General features: G+C 31.3%; 1 protein-coding gene across 1 annotated transcript; it reads right to left on the bottom strand.

Annotated features, from left to right (window-relative positions):
* Positions 1–1,469: 1,469 nt before the first annotated feature.
* Positions 1,470–11,740, bottom strand: LOC130453086 (paternally-expressed gene 3 protein-like). Its single transcript, XM_056792678.1, has 3 exons — positions 11,698–11,740; positions 10,085–10,333; positions 1,470–2,304 (listed from the first exon to the last, which is right to left on the bottom strand). The coding sequence occupies exons 1-3, from the start codon at positions 11,710–11,712 to the stop codon at positions 1,573–1,575; spliced, it is 996 nt and encodes a 331-aa protein (XP_056648656.1). The 5' UTR covers positions 11,713–11,740; the 3' UTR covers positions 1,470–1,572.
* Positions 11,741–18,073: the final 6,333 nt, after the last annotated feature.

Genomic DNA, 18,073 nt, shown 5'->3' with positions numbered 1-18,073 from the left:
ATTAATAATCTCGAAATATTATTTCTTGAAGCTATGTGATATTATTTGAAACAATAATAAAATGAAAAAACTCACCCCTTAATACACCTACCATTGTTTTCTGTGTTGAGAAAATGTATGTCAGATTTACTTGGATATTCTATAATGGAAATCTTTCTCGTGTCTTTTGTCTTCTAAATTTCATATGTCCATCATATGTTTCAATTTGGTGTTTGTACCGTAATCAGAGATAGTTATTTTCAACAAAAGATCTCTCCCCAATTCTCAATTATTTTCCATCATTTAATCGAGGAAATCGGTTAACGAGCTTTCCTTTTGTCTCCGGCTTCAAACGACTGTTTTAACGATTGAGAGTGCAAATACTTTTTCAATCAACTCAACAAAAAAATTATACATTCGCCCTGACCACAGAGTACAAAAGACTTTCAAATTACTCCAAGAAATGTGATTTTGTCTCCTTCTACAATATTCTGTCCTATCGGATCTTGATATCAACAAAATTGGAAATGAAGAATAATTTGATAGATCTCTAATTGTTTTGGAGCGAGTTTATATAGAGCTTCATGAAATTTTCCCTTTTTTCATATGTATATACAGAGGATGCCATATATATTTGTTATTATTCATAAATGTTAATGGTATTCCATCATTTTTTTACAAAATGCACTTCTAGAGGGATAGATCAAAAACTGATTTTGTTGGTTGGAATATATCAAAATAACAAAAAATTAGTATACTCTGTGTGTGATTTTTCAAATTAACACTCTGGTAATAATAATTATAGCTTCCCCACTATTCTTAGTTCGTTCTTCCTGGAGCATTAACTTCGACATCAGATCAGTGACAGTTCTATTTACTTCTGGAGTTGACTCTCAAGCTGTCACGAAAAGATTCATACTTTCTGTTAGACACTTCTGTCATAACCATCTTGACTATACTTCAATGAGCCTCTAATTTCTTCTAGCTGTGACATAAAATGTGCAGCATTATCTTCCTTGAATCTTTGAAATCTGAAATCTTTGCATCAATAAATGGACACTAACCTGGGTCTGGTGTTTGACTTAGTCACATTTCAGATGTCTGACATGACAGTGCATGTTTAACGACTTTCAAATTCAAAATACCCTTTAGACTTCAATGTTACCTAAAATTATCACACTGCCCAGTTATCTCCTGTCATTCGAAATAAGAGTTTTTTTGGAAAAAATGGGTATTCAAAAATACGAATGACGTGTCCGAGCATCTTCCCTTATTTATTTATTGACGAATTTATTCCTCATAAGAATCTTGTTAATCTTTCACGAAATAATTGAGACGCTCTTTACATAAAATTCACTCTGTATAATAACGCTTTCTCACTTATGGTGGTGATTTTCTCTATAAATATAGTTTGTTCCATCTTGTTGAACTGAATTTCCCCGGGCGAGTATTCCCACGTGATTCTTTCGAATCTCAAATGAAAGACACAATACAAATAAAAACAGTGTATTCCAATATAAAATGAAAACAAAAGAAAATAAAATAGAAAACTATATACAACAGACACATAAAATAAATTATAGTTTGAACAAACTAGGATGAGTAAGTCACACCTCCCTTAGTTTGACCTTGCGAATCCAAAGTATAATATTGAGGAGCTTGTGCTTGTGTTTGAGAACCTTGTGATCCTTGAGAATAGAAAACTTGTGGTGAAGATTGAGCTCCACTTTCATATTCTTGTGGTAATTGATAGGTACTGTACTGTTGTGCGGGAGCTTGTGCATAAGCTTTTTCTTGATTATCTGCAGCTGAAGCACTTTTCTGGTACTGATAAACTACTGGTGCTGGCGATTTTTGATAAGCCACTCTTTGAGGTACAGCTTGTTGGTATGTGTACTGTTGAGGTTGAGCTGGTTGCTGTGAAGTAGCCAAAGCAGCTTTTTGAGCGAGTTGTTGATAGATTTCTTCATAATTTGGAGCAGCATTGGCAGTAAACATAGCAGATGGTGATGCGGTATATTGGCTTTTTACTGGAGAAGTATATTGCAGTTTTGGATATGAATACTGAACTGGTGATGGAGAAAATTGTACTTTGGGCGAAGAAATATATTGTACTTTGGGTTGAGAAGAGTAATCCGTCTTAGCTGGTTGTTCAGAGTTATAATTCACCGGAACATCTCGAGCGGAAGCAGCTTGTCCGGCAATTTGTTTCAAAAGTCCCAAGTTACTGTAGGATACTATCGGACTATTGTAACTAAAACTGGACACATCAGCAGCAGAAGAATATTGGATTTGTTTTTTAGGTTGTTGTGACAGAAATGAGTACTGAAACAAAAACAAATATATTAAACATTAGCTCGCAATTCATTGATTTGAAAATTATATGAATCATTATCATTATCATTACAGAAGTTATTCACTATCGAATTCAATTTGAAAAGACTATATATAAGTGATATGAGCAATTTGAAAGTGAAAATGAGGAAAGCGAGTTAAGAAAAATGATCAATAGAGACGTTCTTTGACATTAGAAACAGATGGAAAAGTACAAGTGTACAAAAAAATCTGTTAAAAAACAGTTAGAATACAGAAAGGTTAACAAAGCGATGTACGAAGAGAAAGTCCTGAAAAATGAGTTAACGGTTCTTGTCTTCATCATGAAAATTAGCGAGTTTTGCTACTATGAATCCTATTGTTTACAGGATTCACAAGACTTATCAGCGTATGAATGCTTTCTAATTTTTCAGTTCCAAAAAGTTTTGCTTCCCACATTATGACGTTAGTGAGTCTTAGTTAAAATTTTGAAAAAATTAAAACAAGAATCATGTTGTGCAGACGAAATTTTGCGTATATTGCTAAGAAATAATTGGAAATGAAAGTTCAAAGGAGCAATAACAGTAGTAAAAATGTGTAAAATGAAAGGGGTATATACAGTTTATCAGAAAACGCCACAACGTTGGTTTATTTTAATAGTGGAGATTTGACGCTTGAAGATCGTTCGCACTCATCTTATTCATTTGCATGGGACGTTGTGTTTACAAGGGCACGATTATCGAACATCCTTGTACCTTCTAAAGAATCCTTACATCTAAAGCCATTAGGTAATAAAAATTGTCGAATTGTGCCATACGAATTAACCAATTTAAACGAGATTCCCACGGAATGTTGAGTAGAGGTTTGTAAACAGCTCTTTTACCTTAGAATGCAAATATCAACGATGCCTCTGAAGACGGCAGAATAGTTTCTTTTTCGTTGTATTTTTTGCTTCTCTAAATGAGAATAAAACGAGTACTGCGTGCTACTAGTTAATGATATTCGCATGTTCACTTCAACAAACTGATTATATTTTTTTAGTTAAATTAATCAATATTTTCTTTCATACGTTGCCTTCATGTTTTCTACCTATTTGTATCCAATTATACCATAATGTAAATGTGGTAATCCACCACGGATAATTAAAATAAATGAACCCGCACATAATATTTCAGACTAAAAACATTTTTTATCAGTACGCCTCTGTCAACTTTCATTTAACTTGCTCCACAAAGATAATCGACTCTCTAGTGAAAGTATAACATATGTTATAGACTAATTAATATATTAAACGAGTTCCATTCATAATAAATGCGTAGTTTTATCCCAAATTACATTGAAAAGAAAGTTTCCAAGCGTGTCGAGACTACATCACATAAAAACTGGTCAAGCTTGATAAACGAGATGTATGAAAAAGTAATTTTTTATCTGTTCGATTAGAAATAAGATTGATTAAATATCCTTAAGATATAAAATAGCTTGGAGTCAATGATTTTCGAAATAACTATCACTAAACACGTTCAATACTTTCATCATCAATTATCGGTGTAAATTATTTGAAATATATCTGAGCGTCTACAAAATATTAAATTTGATCGAAAAAAAAATGAGTGAATCCTTTCATAAGTTGTCACTAGGAAATGTGGCATTTTGGAATTTGATTTTCTCGAATTAGATACCTCATAAAACTTCAACCAATTCTGTTAAACTTAGTAGAACATTTTAAAACAAGTATCCAAAAAAGTTTATATCAATTTAATCGCTATGATGGAATAAACAGATTGTTTGTTGAATCGTTTTCTAGTCGTCATGCACCTAAACCTAAAAAGATTTCTTTTGCATAATCTGCATCTCATCATTTTACCTCTAAACTTGTATCAGAGTAGAAAATTTTTCTAGGAACGTTTATCCAACATCCCAAAATCTTTTGTGATTGCACTGATTATCATTTTATTATCGTTTCTGGACATCTCGAAAAGTTCCCAAGGCTTCTTAGCAGTTACGGTTATCCATCTTTTAGATTATATCAGGCCTATTTTCCTATTTAGACTCTATCTTAATCTTCAGCCTGCTATTCAGTTCGTTCTATATCTTATGAGGCTCTGGTTCAATATATGAAGTCATTGCCTATGTTTTGAAAAGGTTGTCTGCTTCCTCATTGCTTGTGGCGTAGTAGCCTCATTAGGATCACTATGATCCTGTTAGCTAGTGATTTCAGAATTTGATCACACTTTCATGGTATCCAGTTGTCTGTCTAGCGAGGTTTTCATCCAAACAATGGGTATTACTAGCAGCTGTACCTGAAAAATGAATTGCATTTTGATCCAAAATGCGTTCGTTCCGCACCAACTGTATTTCTAATGAGCGAATGATGGCCGGTAATTTATTACCACTTGGAATAGAATATCAGTTCCTATCAATCATGCTATGTATTTGATTTATTGGCTTATCACTGTTCGAAGAAAGTAGAAGAAAGAAGTCTTTCAAAGCAAGATGCGATCCTATCAATGACGAAAGTGAATATGGATAACAAAGAATTTATTCAAATTTAAACATATTGGAAATTTAAAATTGGGTCTTCAATAATTGTTATAGAATTATAGAGTTTGTTGAAAATAATGGTAAACATTAATCGTTGCATGTATTTGGAATTCAACAACTAAGGTTAAGATACATTAGATAAAAAAGTTGAAGATAACAGATGAAGAAGGTGGAAACGTAAAAAACCGGAAAAAAAGAAAGGGGAATTTTAGATTTTGAGGTGGAAATTGACGAATGATAGTTCACACATTAATATATGGATCACATTCAATATTGCTTTTCCTGAAGCCAATGAACACTATACATTGTCACTTAGTGATTTTTTTGCATTTGTTCCTTCTACGTAAAAGAAATTCACTTGAATATAATTCGTAGGTTCTTTGATAAAATCTTGATATTTGAAATTTTAAAAAAGTGATGGGGAAAGGAAGGAACCGAAGGAATTATCGACTTCATCTTCTTTAATTGTATATCGAAATACATCCAGTAGAAATTACCAATTAATTAGAAAACATTTTATATGATTATTATTGTAGTACTTGTTGGACCATGAATCAGTATCACGATTTACTGACTGAACTACACATAATCACAGATAAATGCTACGGAGAAAACATCCCACAATTTGCATTGAACTGAAAGGATTGTTTTTTTTTTTCACTTTCACTGTATCTCTAGGCCACTAGACTTCAGAATAATTGATACAGTGTTTATATACCTTCAGTATTAGTTTCTTGTAACATATGGTTGATAGGAAATAAAAGAATTTTTATGAGAAGTTATAATATTTTGTATAAATTGATGAATAGGGTCACAACAAATATTATAATTTGATAACCAATTCATGAGTACGTGATATGAAATTTTGAAATTTTCATTTTATTTTTACTCGTAATATTATTATTACTATTATATTGGTTGACGACAAAGTAATTTCGTTTTTTTTATATAAAATAAAATGCTTTTTTGAACAATGAATAGTTTTTAATCAATTGTATATTTTCCATTTTGACATTGTGACATCTTTCTTTCAGCTTCATGATTCCGCGCTCATAAAATTTCTGGTCTTTATCAGCAAAAAACTGAACCAGGTGAGATTGAAAATTGTCGTCATTTGTGAAAGTTTGACCATTCAAATCATTCTGCAAAATTTGAAATAAATTTTAATGAGATGGTGCCAAATCAGTGCTATATAGTGGATGTGGCATCACTTCCCAGTCAAGCTCCAATACTTTCTCACGAGTTGCCAAAGATGTGTGAGGCTTTGTATGAATTTACTTCATCCAGTTTTATCAATTGATTGATAAATAAACATCAGAATTGATCGTTTGTTTCCTCGAAAACAGCTCAAAAAACATAACAAATTGGTAATCCCACCAAACTGACAGCATGATCTTTTTTGTTGTTTTTTTAGATTTCGATGTGGTTTGTCCTGGTTCACCGTACTGTACAGAGCCCAGTTTTCATCACCAGTGATGATTCTTTTCCAAAAAGGGTCGTTTTTAATTCGTTTAAGGTGCATATCGTGAATGTTGATTCTTTGTGTTAAATGAATTTCATTCAATTCGTGAGCTATCCAAATATCAAGCTACTCAACTAGCCTCTTCGATACGTCTCGAACGATCCTCTTCAATTGTAACATTGATTTGGTCATCATCAACTTCAGTACTCTCCTCTTGTTTCTAAAGTTATGTTATGTGACCAATATCGCAAATTTTATTTCTCTAATTGCGATTATGTTCAATTAATTTCTATGGAATCCATCTTCAACCCTTACCAAGAGATCATAATCAAATGCAAATAGATTTGTGGGAACTATTTGAATTTCTATGAAATAATACTGAAAAACTACTTGGATTAATATTTGATCTTTTATATGAAGAATACTTTGAAAAATTGATGAATGATTAGCTAAAAAACTATTATCTAAATTAATTTCATGATACTGGATACAAGTTATAGATGAATTTGAATATAAGAATGTTTAAAAAGAAGATACATTTAAATATGAACAAGAAATTTTATGTTAAATTGAAATCCCTTTGATGGGTAACTTCAACTAGCCCACCTCTCTTTATATCAACATTAATGACGATCGCGGCATTCCAACAACTCTTAATCCTCGAAGAGCTACGTTAATCTTAAGTATCAACGGATATCCACATGAATTTCACGAAGCAAATGCTCGTTAAGGCGATAAAATAATCGGATTACTCTGTACTCCTTGATCTCTCTGTTAATATGTCTTGTACGATGGGTAACACGACGAAACGACGTGACGAATTTAATGCAAGAAAGATCAAAATATCTTCTTTAATATGATTATGACTCTTCACTGTTTTCCACTGCTTGTTTATAATATATCTAATTTTAATTCAATCAGGTGATTGGTTCCATAATTATCTCAATACATTTCGAATTATGTTTTGCCACTATGAAAACGCGGGGTGAATTCGATTTCTGACTAATTTGACTCAAAATAATTATTCGAAAATAATTAATACAATTTTTTGATTTCTTGCTTCGTGGTCGACAATTAATTAGATAAATTCATTGACTTCAGTCCAAATAAATATTTTCACTACAAAGTATTTTTTAATCCAACATCTAATTGTGAATATCATCTTGTTAATTATCACCTATTGAAGATTTGTGGGTTCAACTTATAGATGTTTTGGCCTCTTTTATAAAGCTTCCTTGGCCTTATTTTGTTAACTTAAAACTATGAAAATTCTACTTTCTTTTCAACTAGGGATCATTGAAGTATCAAAGACGATATTAACGTAGATCCAGGACTACTATTTGTTAGTTGATTTGTTCAGAATTGATGCTGTTGAAGCAAGAAATTATTTTGTGGTATTGAAATCCTCATGATGCTTTATGTTCCCTAGCAAAAGTGAAAGCTCCACAATGGAAATTCAGCACCAATAATCATTCACAAAGCGCTGTATATAACAAAATATGTAACTATTCACAGAATAATATCCCTCATAGATCTTTATAGAGTCTGATGAATATATACTGACATAATAATGATGAAATAACTTAAGAGCCGTCTAATTAAAGTTTGTTGAAGCGACGTTGAATTATATCATTTTACCTACCTCTGGATTATGACAGTGAACACTCAAATGGAGCATCTCTCATTAATTTCAAATAGATCTGAAGTTTCCGTTTATATAACTATAAGAGTTTGATTATAGTAACTATTGATTTTGATTAAGTAAATTATCACGTGTTACGAATTTTCAAAATAATTTATTGTTTATTTTCCCAATATCATCAACTTAATTATGTACGTGTTTGTATAATCTTTCGGTAAACAAAACCAGAGAAGTGATTTTAATTTATAATTTATACTAGAAATGTTTATGACAGATGAATTGTTATTTAAACCTCTACAAAGCAGCTGTTCTTATGATATTTGATAGATTGATAGGAATAGCGTTTTCTCAATTTGTCTCAAGAAATACATGGTAATCGCAGCGTAAAAAGAGACATAGTAAAAATATGGAAAAAATAATAAACGAAATCAGATACCCTCCTACAAAGCTCCAAAAAAGGGCGAACCGAATAAGATGAAATAAATAAAGATTTGGAATAGTGTTGTGTTCAGAGAAAATAAAGGAATTCAATACTTTGAGGTACTATTTAATGTAGAACAACTTGAAATCCAAGATACATGTCATATAGTACTAGAAAACGATGTAAGCCTACAACTCATACAAACAGAAAAAGTTCAATAACCAGTTTAGAAGATAAAGAAGGTGAAGTGGCAGGATAGGATAATCAGAAACGCTTCAAAATTTGGGAGAAATCGTTAACAAAGTTTCTGTTGAGAATATATAACAGATTGGAAAATAAGTATAATTTCATCACTTTTTGAAAAAGCTAACAAAAGATACTGCATTTGTTCTACAGACATAATTTTGTCAGACGTGATACTGAAAATTTTCGAGAGTATAATAGAAAACAGAATTAAAAAATAATATAAAATCAATTAAAGTAATCGCAGAGTGGCTTAAGGAATTGAAGAAATACACGAGGGTACGTATTTACATGGAGAAAGATAATAGAGAGAAAACTGAAATTAAATTGAATAGTGTAACTCCGTTTTATATACATTCAAACACTATTTAATAGCTTCCGAAGAAATCAAATATGGAAATGTTCACTAAAACGAGAGGTTGGAGGGAAGTTGAGAAATAATATCACAACAAGGAATCACGTGAAAAATAATTACTAATATGGGAATCTCCCAATAAAAGAGGAATTGAAACCGGCGCTATTCATAATGATCATTGATGATATATGGATATAAAAGTGAAATAGATACAAATAGGATACGAAAATATGGATTAAACTCCAAGTTTCTCTTCTAAAACTGGAATCAGATAGTAAATGTTTCATAATATAGGATAGATAAAACATAAAGTAAAAAGGCTCTATTTCTGATAAACATTTGACAAGTATCTGAAGAATATGAAATGCTTGTCTAAATTGACAAACTTTCATTTAACAATGGCATTCATTCATTCATTTCTACAAATAATACAAATTTCGATGTAAGAATAATCAAATTTGTGCTTGATGATATAGCTACAGTTTCGATTCTAAACATTAACAAGTTCGTAATTTACTTATTAAGGATTTTATCCTGAAATGTCAGTTCCTGTATTTCCCTCTCTCCCTTTCCCGTGCCTTATACGAGGATCTAAATATTAGCAACGATGTGGTGGCATATTTTTAGAAACAGCATCGCAGCCGTCGTAGGAGGATACGCAACAGCTTGCGCCTTTAGGGAGTAGAAACAAGGTTGAAATGCCTACTAAATTCTCTTGCTTGATATTAATTATGCTATTGCTAAAGTCGCTTGTTCAAGAAGACACACCGAGACGGCAAATACAGAACCGGTTCAAGATAAAATTCTTTAAGGTTTTCAATGATGGTAAGAGCGATTCGAAAAAAAATGCACCTAAAATTTTCTAGCTGATCTCCATCTTAGGCGCTCAAACATAGGTATTTGAAATACCCTTCGATATTGGAATCTTGATGTTCAAATTCTACACTAACTTTCACATCAACACTTTTCCATATCTATGTGGAATGGTGGCCAAAAGCTACCACCCTCTTTTATTTCAAGTTATTATGTTGAATACATTTTTTAATGACATCATTGCTTTCCAGAAATTATAGTTAAGATGAAATAGTATTTACTGTACATCTGTAGTAATATTATAAAATGACTAACCTTTTGAATTGGAGTTGCAGCAGCAGATGAATATTTTGATTGCGGTTGAGAATAACTGATAGCTTGTGTTTGTGGAGTTTCAGATTGATAGTACTGTTGAGGCTGATTTTGAGTAGCTAAATATTCGGGTTGCGTTGATTGTTGTGAATATGTCTGTTGTTGATGATATCCGGTATTTGGATCAACTGCTAATCGTTTATCCTTGGGATTCTCTGCTCCGGCCAAAACGGCGAAGGTGACAATGGACATCTGTTAATTAAAAAGAAATAATACAAATTTTATTTCCATCGAAGTTTTCCAATTACACCTATTATAGTTTTTCAAATAGATTTAAACAAGCTAAATGATATTTATTTACCTTGGAACGAATCATGGATAAATAGCTCAACTCTAGGAAACATTTTCGAAAAATTGAGATACAATATATAAAATTGAAATTTTATTATCAAGTCAGAATGCAAACTAAATGACTTCTTTAAATATCAAGGAACAATGTGAAAGCAAGAATAGAAAGTGTCATAGTGACAGAGGAGAAATTTTTTAAGGATTCCCATGATCGGTTAAAGGGATTTTCGATTAATTTTGTGATTAGATAGTCCTAGCTTGGAAATTGTTTCTTCTGCTTAGCTTGAATTGGAATGGGAACATCAATACACTTATTTTCCAATGGGTGACGTTTAATTTTCATTATGACGGAAAATCTATTCAAAATCAAGTTTTTATTTTTTGAGAGAAAGGTTTTACAATCGATAGCTAAAAAAGTATGAATTATATATGAATATAACATGTTGTGATCTAAAAAGACTCATTTATCGATTTCTGAGGCTGGTTTACCGAGAAGGAGGGGCATTCTCCCTCATCTAACTTTTCAATCTTGAGGTTTCCACCACTTCAATGCCTAATTTCCTATGTGTTGTTCGAAGAATTGCTAGCCAAATATTTTTTGGTAACGGGAGTACTAGCTGGAATTGTGAATTATCGTAGGACTAGATAAAAACATAACCTCGAAATGTGAAATTTATATTCAGGTTTAGGAAAAAGTTCGAAGAAAGGAAAATCTGGAGAAATGCCTCTATTTGTCAGCAATTTTCAAATTGTATTCAAAAATAAATTAAATACTCTATGATTAATCAAAATCTAAACAATTTAAAATAATGAAAGCATTGAGTACACTATCAAAAACTAATAAATCAGGAAGTATTTTACAATTTCGTTCGCAGAAATTTCAAAACACTTATGTATGTGTTTGCGCATAAATTATATCCAACTTTTATCGATCAATATCATAAATTAGATAGAATATTCATTTATAAACATTTAAGAAAAATAATTAGTTCATTACAAACAACAAACGGATTTATATCATATTCGTTTGATCATGAATAGATAGTAATAATCATAAATTCATTTATCAATTCTGCAGAAATAATAACCGATAGAAAATAATCGATTTGAAGGAAGACATTTGAATATAACAAAAAAAATTGATCTAAGCGCACCAAGTATAAAATATAACATATCCATTGAACACGTTAATAAAAAAACACGAACACAAAATAAACAGAACATATACACATTGCACTTAATCATTCAAATAATAATAAGTTACTCACGCAAATGAATCTCATGATGGTATGTAAAAGTACCAGAGACAGAATATGCATTGTTGAGGGGATTCTCCGGGTTTTATATGCCTGTCGTTTGTTGTGATCTCCTTTCTCTTACCATCGCTTTTTTTTTATAAAAGTACTCTTCTAGCGGACGAGGGACTAGACCGGACGTGATTTAGATCTTTGCTACAATTTTTTTGTAATTACAGCATAGTATAATGTCATTTAAGTCAACTAATTATGTTTATCAGGATATCTTGTCAATTTTTTGGTAAAAGTTAAAAGGAACGGAACCAAATCATTTTATAAGATAGATTTCGTTCGAATATAATGAATTAATACATTTTAAATAATAGTTTCTAATAGATTCAAGTCACTTGAGGTCTACAAATATTTTTTTTACCAATTTCTAGGAATTAGGCAAATTTTGACTCCAAATATTCCGTATACTATCTCATCTCTCTAGATATTTGAGAAACATTCTAGAAGAAATTGATAATTGCGCTTTGCTTTGTATTTTTTTTGTGATAAATTAGAATATAATATTAAAAGCAAATACTCATATTGTTACAGTTTGTCAACCAATATTTGTTATAACAGCTTCAATTTTGAAATTAGGTCTTAATCTAATACTTCCTTCCATATTATATTGCGGGTATGTCGAGGATGTCCATTTGGAAGATAAAATTTTAACGTAGTTGGCCTTTTAACTCGAAATAATGCCACCCCAACAGATTAGTTTGCCCTTGGAAGCAGCGGTCAGTCATGGCAAATGCAAACCTAACGAAAAATTGGTAAAGCTGTACTTCTTTGGCGGATTTTGCCTTCATAAACTTGTTACCATGTATCTTAGATCAGTACATAGTCCTTATGATACGTCTAAATCACTCAACAACATTATCAACACAATATTCTCAATTTAAGTTTGTGTGATGGCAAGACACTATTGAAAAAATTCTGTTCTAAATTCAACTGCTTTTGCATGTTGATTATCCACGGAGCAATAGCTATGGTAGATTTTGTAATGCTTTTAATTAGTTCTTTCCTTATCTTAACAGATACCAAATATTTCACCAATGAGATTGTTGCTTGAATGATTCTACTTCAATGCAATATTTTCCATAATATTTAGGGTCAGGTCGTCGTTTATTTAGTGAATAATCAAAAAATTGTCGTTTCTCTATATCAGGTATGACCAAACTTTTGGGATCCGTGGCTACTCCACGTTTGATTGGATGGAACCAGAATGCTGGTAGAAAAAAGTCATTTGTTGGTGAAAAAAATTGCAAGAAAGTGAAAATACTATCTAAATAGAAATCGTGAATGAAGAACGTAAGTACATGAAGGGCATAGCATATGTAAAATTTGGGCAAACAAAACAAGGTCACATTTGGAATTAAAAATTTCTTTCGAGAATGATCGTTAATAAATTCCTTGCATATTGGAAGCGAATAATTATCCGTAATAAAGAATGAAAAAAATGTATAAACATGAGAAAAAAGTGAAATTATTCATGTGGTAAATGGAATTTTCAAATTAGTAGTGAAACAGAGAGTGAAAGTAATTATAAATAAAAAATTTACATACTTGCAGCAATTTTTTCACTTTCGATTAAATATTATTATGAGCCAGAAAAATTTATTCATTCCGTTCATCTCCAACCTCCCATTTTATTAATGAAAATGTTTAGTAAATATTAGTAAAACCGATAATGTTCAGGGCGAAAGAAATATAGAGGTTTCCCATGTTCACTTAATAGGAAAACATACAAAAAGAAAACTAAAATATGCGAAGTATGTATAACTCATTGTATTCTATAGGTTCAGCCCTAACTCCTTGAAATCGTAGTAAAACCATTCTTTGTGCTGGTTGTGATTATGGATAAGGTAACGGTGTATTTATGAGAAAAAACTAAATACGTTATCAATTGGAAGATTATTTTATTTCTAGTAGAGTTTTGGAGGTATGTCAATGTTAAGGATCGGAGAGAACTAAACTACCTACCTACTAACCTTAATATATTTTTGGATTTCATTATCAATTTTACATAAACCTACACCTGGTTTTATGACGTGTAGCTCGAAAACCTTTTTTTGTCTTTATTTTAGAAAATACGAAAATATATTATTATTAAAAAATACAATATCTAAAAAGTGAAGGGTATTTGCATTCAAGATTTCCACAGTACTTGATGCAAGAAATTGTTATACTGCATGTCCAACATCTTCTGTGGATACAATTTATTCCCACGCAAGAATTCCATCAGGGATCTGAATAAAAAGTAATCTGACGAAGCAAGATCCGGACTAAATGCTGGATGTAGTGAAACTTAAATACTATCAAGTTCTTCGATCTTATTCGACTTAATTTTCGCAGCGTATAGTTGAGCATTGTCTTGTTGTAGGAGAACTTTTTTTCTGTTAACTGAACCTAGCTAATTTTCTAATAAAACCTCACAAATCATATCTCCACTATCTGAAATTGTTTCGAAGTACACTAAACCTTCATAATTCCACCAGACATACAACAAGACTTTCCGCTCGAACCGACCTCTTTTTGCATGATTAAATTGCACGATTTGACATGTTCTGGTTGATTAGATATATCCATTTCTCATCACAAGTTTAATCAATGGATGTGTATCCAGATCTGTTTACATACCTTTGAATTGAATCTCTGTTAATTCGTGTGGCATATCTTTAGAAGGCCTAAGAAAGTCCGATAATCGGTGAGCGCTGGTACTAGGTTGATTTTCTACTACTTTCCTTGTAACTTCAATATCCCATGCAGGTGAACGACTTGAGCGCAAACGAACTTCAAGTGTCGAATCTCCACTCTTGAAGCAAAGAAACTATTTGTTTCAATTTTCTTGGAAAGTTTCTCTACATAGACTACAACATACTTTCTGAGAATAAAGAATCGATTCCTTTTTCTAGTTGTCATTTCATGAAGTGATTATAGCAGATTTGATACCGGTCTTGAGATTTTCTGGGTACAAGATTCGAAGTAGTATTATTAACCTTTGAACAATGTTCAGCGGCGTACAATCTACTAATAAAATTAGGCAACACAAAATTTATACAAACTATAAAAAAATTCATTTTCATTATATTCTAATAAGTTTTATTTTCCATTGGTGACGAAACGGCTTCCTCAAAGCAATTTATATTTATAGATTTTATGTATTCTTCCCTTGAGAATCCAGAATTCAGTTTCTTTGCAAATATGTTGTTTATATAATGGATGTGTGGCTGCATACGTGTTGTTCAATTTATTAAAAAATATAAAATAGAATGTGATAGAACATCAACAACGTATAGATACTAATAAATTTTCTTCCGTGATAAGCGAAGCGTAGAATTTTGTTTGAGGAACAATGGAGTGTATATATAGCCAACTTAATGTATTTTTGGTAATTTATATCAATCGATGCACGATTTCTATACATTCTTGTGCAACCATGCAACTACAATTTTCAATAGTTAAAGAGGGTGAAAGGCATTTAAAATACATTCACAATGTTATTTTGTACTTTGCCTCTAAAATTATCATAGACTTTGTCAAGTTATCTAAGAGGAAATTATCAATGAATTAATTATTGGATGAGGAAAATGATGGAATCCTAAATTATACTTATTGACAAATTATCATTTCAAATGCTGATTTCTCGTAACCTTTAATAAATTTGATAGAATATGCATGGTGTTTCCATAAGGTTGCAATATGACTCAACACTACACTCTTGGAGTAAAAAGTTGACCTAACCCAATTAATTATATCTGGAATCGTGTTGATGAGTTGGTTTTTGAAATATAATGTTTGTGGTGGTATGTTTCTATATCATTTCGGTAATCGTTTGTATATGTCAAAAATTATCATCTTGTTCTAAAAATTCGATCACAACTTTCCAAACAATCGACTAGAAGATATCAATTTTTCTATATATATTCTTTGGAAATATAGTTGATTTGTAATAATAGTTTTGAAATCGATTGTGATGAATTATTGTTGTGGTATTCATTATCTTCTACGAAGTTTCTAATTTCCATCCAAGGTTTTTTATGCTTCTGGGAGTAGTAGTCCTTTAAATGAAAGTCGAAAACTGGAACAAGCCTGGTAAATCCTGTAAAGTATTTTTTGTCTATATCCCCGAGAATATGCTACCTATTTAAAGAATTTGCGTTTGAGCATTATAAAGATCAGTTCAGAAGTTATTTTTTTTTAGCAGCTTTCATACTCTTTGTAGTGACGAGGTTAAAACAAACATTTTTCTCTAGTTTTTCAATTCTTTGATCTTTCTATCTGTACTTCGTCTTGATTTATCTTAATTTCAGGGCTTTTTCAAAATATCTCCCGATAGGAATCGGAATAGGCCAGGACTTTTAATTGTTTTTCTCTATCAAAGGAGACCTAAAATTCAGATAAATCATCACAAAAAATCCAAGATTGGATACCGAGGATAATTGGTAAATTCCTATAAAATTTGAGACGAGGGGTGTAGAAACACGTCATGCCTCAAATATTTGACTGTAAAGACACATTGTAGATGTCACTGCCATATTTTCCCTCTTGCGTGCTGTTATAAATGAGAAACAACAATTATTGGGATCGTAAATGTGAATTCTTGTCCGTTAATAAGTAATAATCCATAACACAGAATAGTCATGCTCTGTAAGGTGCTGGGATTCGACATTTTTTTTTTAAATATGAGAATTTGACTTCCGTGACCTGTGAATTTTGCTTAGAGTGAGAGCTAATTTATTACAAACAATGCAACACCCTGTATTTCTTGAACGACAAGAGTTATAACACATGTGTCTTAAAATGAAGTGACGAAGTGTATTTATAAGTCTTGGTAACCCAGATAATCTACTAAAAAAGAATATTATATTTATTCAAAATATGTCTATGTCTTTGTTTAAGTTATCTTCATGAATCTCATCGATGGTAAAATTAAATGTAAAAACAATATTTCACTTTCATTGTGAAGGTATTGTTTGAATTCGAAACAATAGGAATCCCATTCCATACAATCTGATAGAGAAAATGTAATTTGGTTCAGTTTTCTAGTAGTTACGTAAAGAAAAAAATATGATGTAATGTTACATGCCTTTTTATTTTGCTACTTGTATAACATCGGTATATTCAATCCAAAACACTTGATATTTTCATATAGTTTACTGAATGCAATTACATATTTCTTCAATTCTTCTCGCGGCTAAAATTAACAGCAGGTTTTGAAATTTTGAAAATATTTATGATAGAGAAGCCCATGATGCTTAATATGCAGGCAGAAGCCTGGAATAAAAAATAGTCCTATAATGTTCTTACTTCAAGAGTCGGGGGAAGCGTCTACAGATTTTCAAAATTGTAAATAAAGCAGCGAATAGGAAATACTTAAGCGCGATGGATTGATAAATGGCACATCAAGTGAACCCTACATGTCTGTAGGTGACGCAAAGAAGTAGCGAATTTTTGAAAGTGTAAAATCGCTAAGTGCGCTAAGTGAATCTATGTTTTCATTTTTATATAATCCAGTTTTTTATTGTTCCTTCTCTTAATCACCATACTTGACCTCCTCAAAAATATAATACCCTTTATGTTCTCAACAAAAAGACGAAATTAACACGGGTCAATACCTTCAGTTTATAATTGGAGTACAGATTAGTGATCTCATTTTTGGAATCAAAAAGAAAAGTGTCTAAATGTGATAATTCAACTTGGGAGTTTTTTGAAATTAGATTCCAAAAAAGTTATAAAGAACTGTTAAGATCCAGCAAAACTTCAGGCATGATTATCATACATGATCAATCCAGAACCTTTTACAATCTAAAGTAATACTGGACTAATATTGAGGATATTAATTGGTTTTTTGTTTGCACAATATTTATATTATTAACGTAACAAGTTTACCAACTTTGAACGTTTCAAAATATTTGCCTTCAATTAGTATACTCTTCATGAGGATTTAGTGTTTTGGAGTTCTCATGGAAACTGACATAATCATAGTTAAATATTTCTACAAAATTGGTCAAATAATTGGTTTCACAGCACCTTATTGTAAAAAAAGAAGAATTGTGATATATTATATAAAAATCTTAATGATATTCTATATTAATTTCACAGTTTACTCTATGATGAATCGTTATTACGGATTTTGGAAACAATGCAGCTTGATACAAATAATCTTAGATTTCATACAAGGTATGGGACAATCGATTTTCTTTACAGTAGGATTCATCAAAGCGATTTACAACTCTGATCAATGGTATCTTGTATATAGTATTCTGAAAGAATTTGATAACAGTTATTCCAAATATAAATCGAAAACTGACGGTTACGTATTTTGTATAATGACTATAATATTAGCTGTTATTTT

This window comes from Diorhabda sublineata, chromosome 2, assembly GCF_026230105.1.
Source record: "Diorhabda sublineata isolate icDioSubl1.1 chromosome 2, icDioSubl1.1, whole genome shotgun sequence".
Taxonomy (NCBI): Eukaryota; Metazoa; Arthropoda; class Insecta; order Coleoptera; family Chrysomelidae; genus Diorhabda; species Diorhabda sublineata.
This window is presented reverse-complemented; position numbering and strand designations above follow the sequence as displayed.

Excerpts from the sequence above, each read along its gene's own strand:
- LOC130453086 (XM_056792678.1), bottom strand. Across the intron at positions 2,305-10,084 it reads CTGCAACTCCAATTCAAAAG|TACTCATTTCTGTCACAACA; the intron begins GTTAGTCATTTT and ends TTTTTGTTTCAG.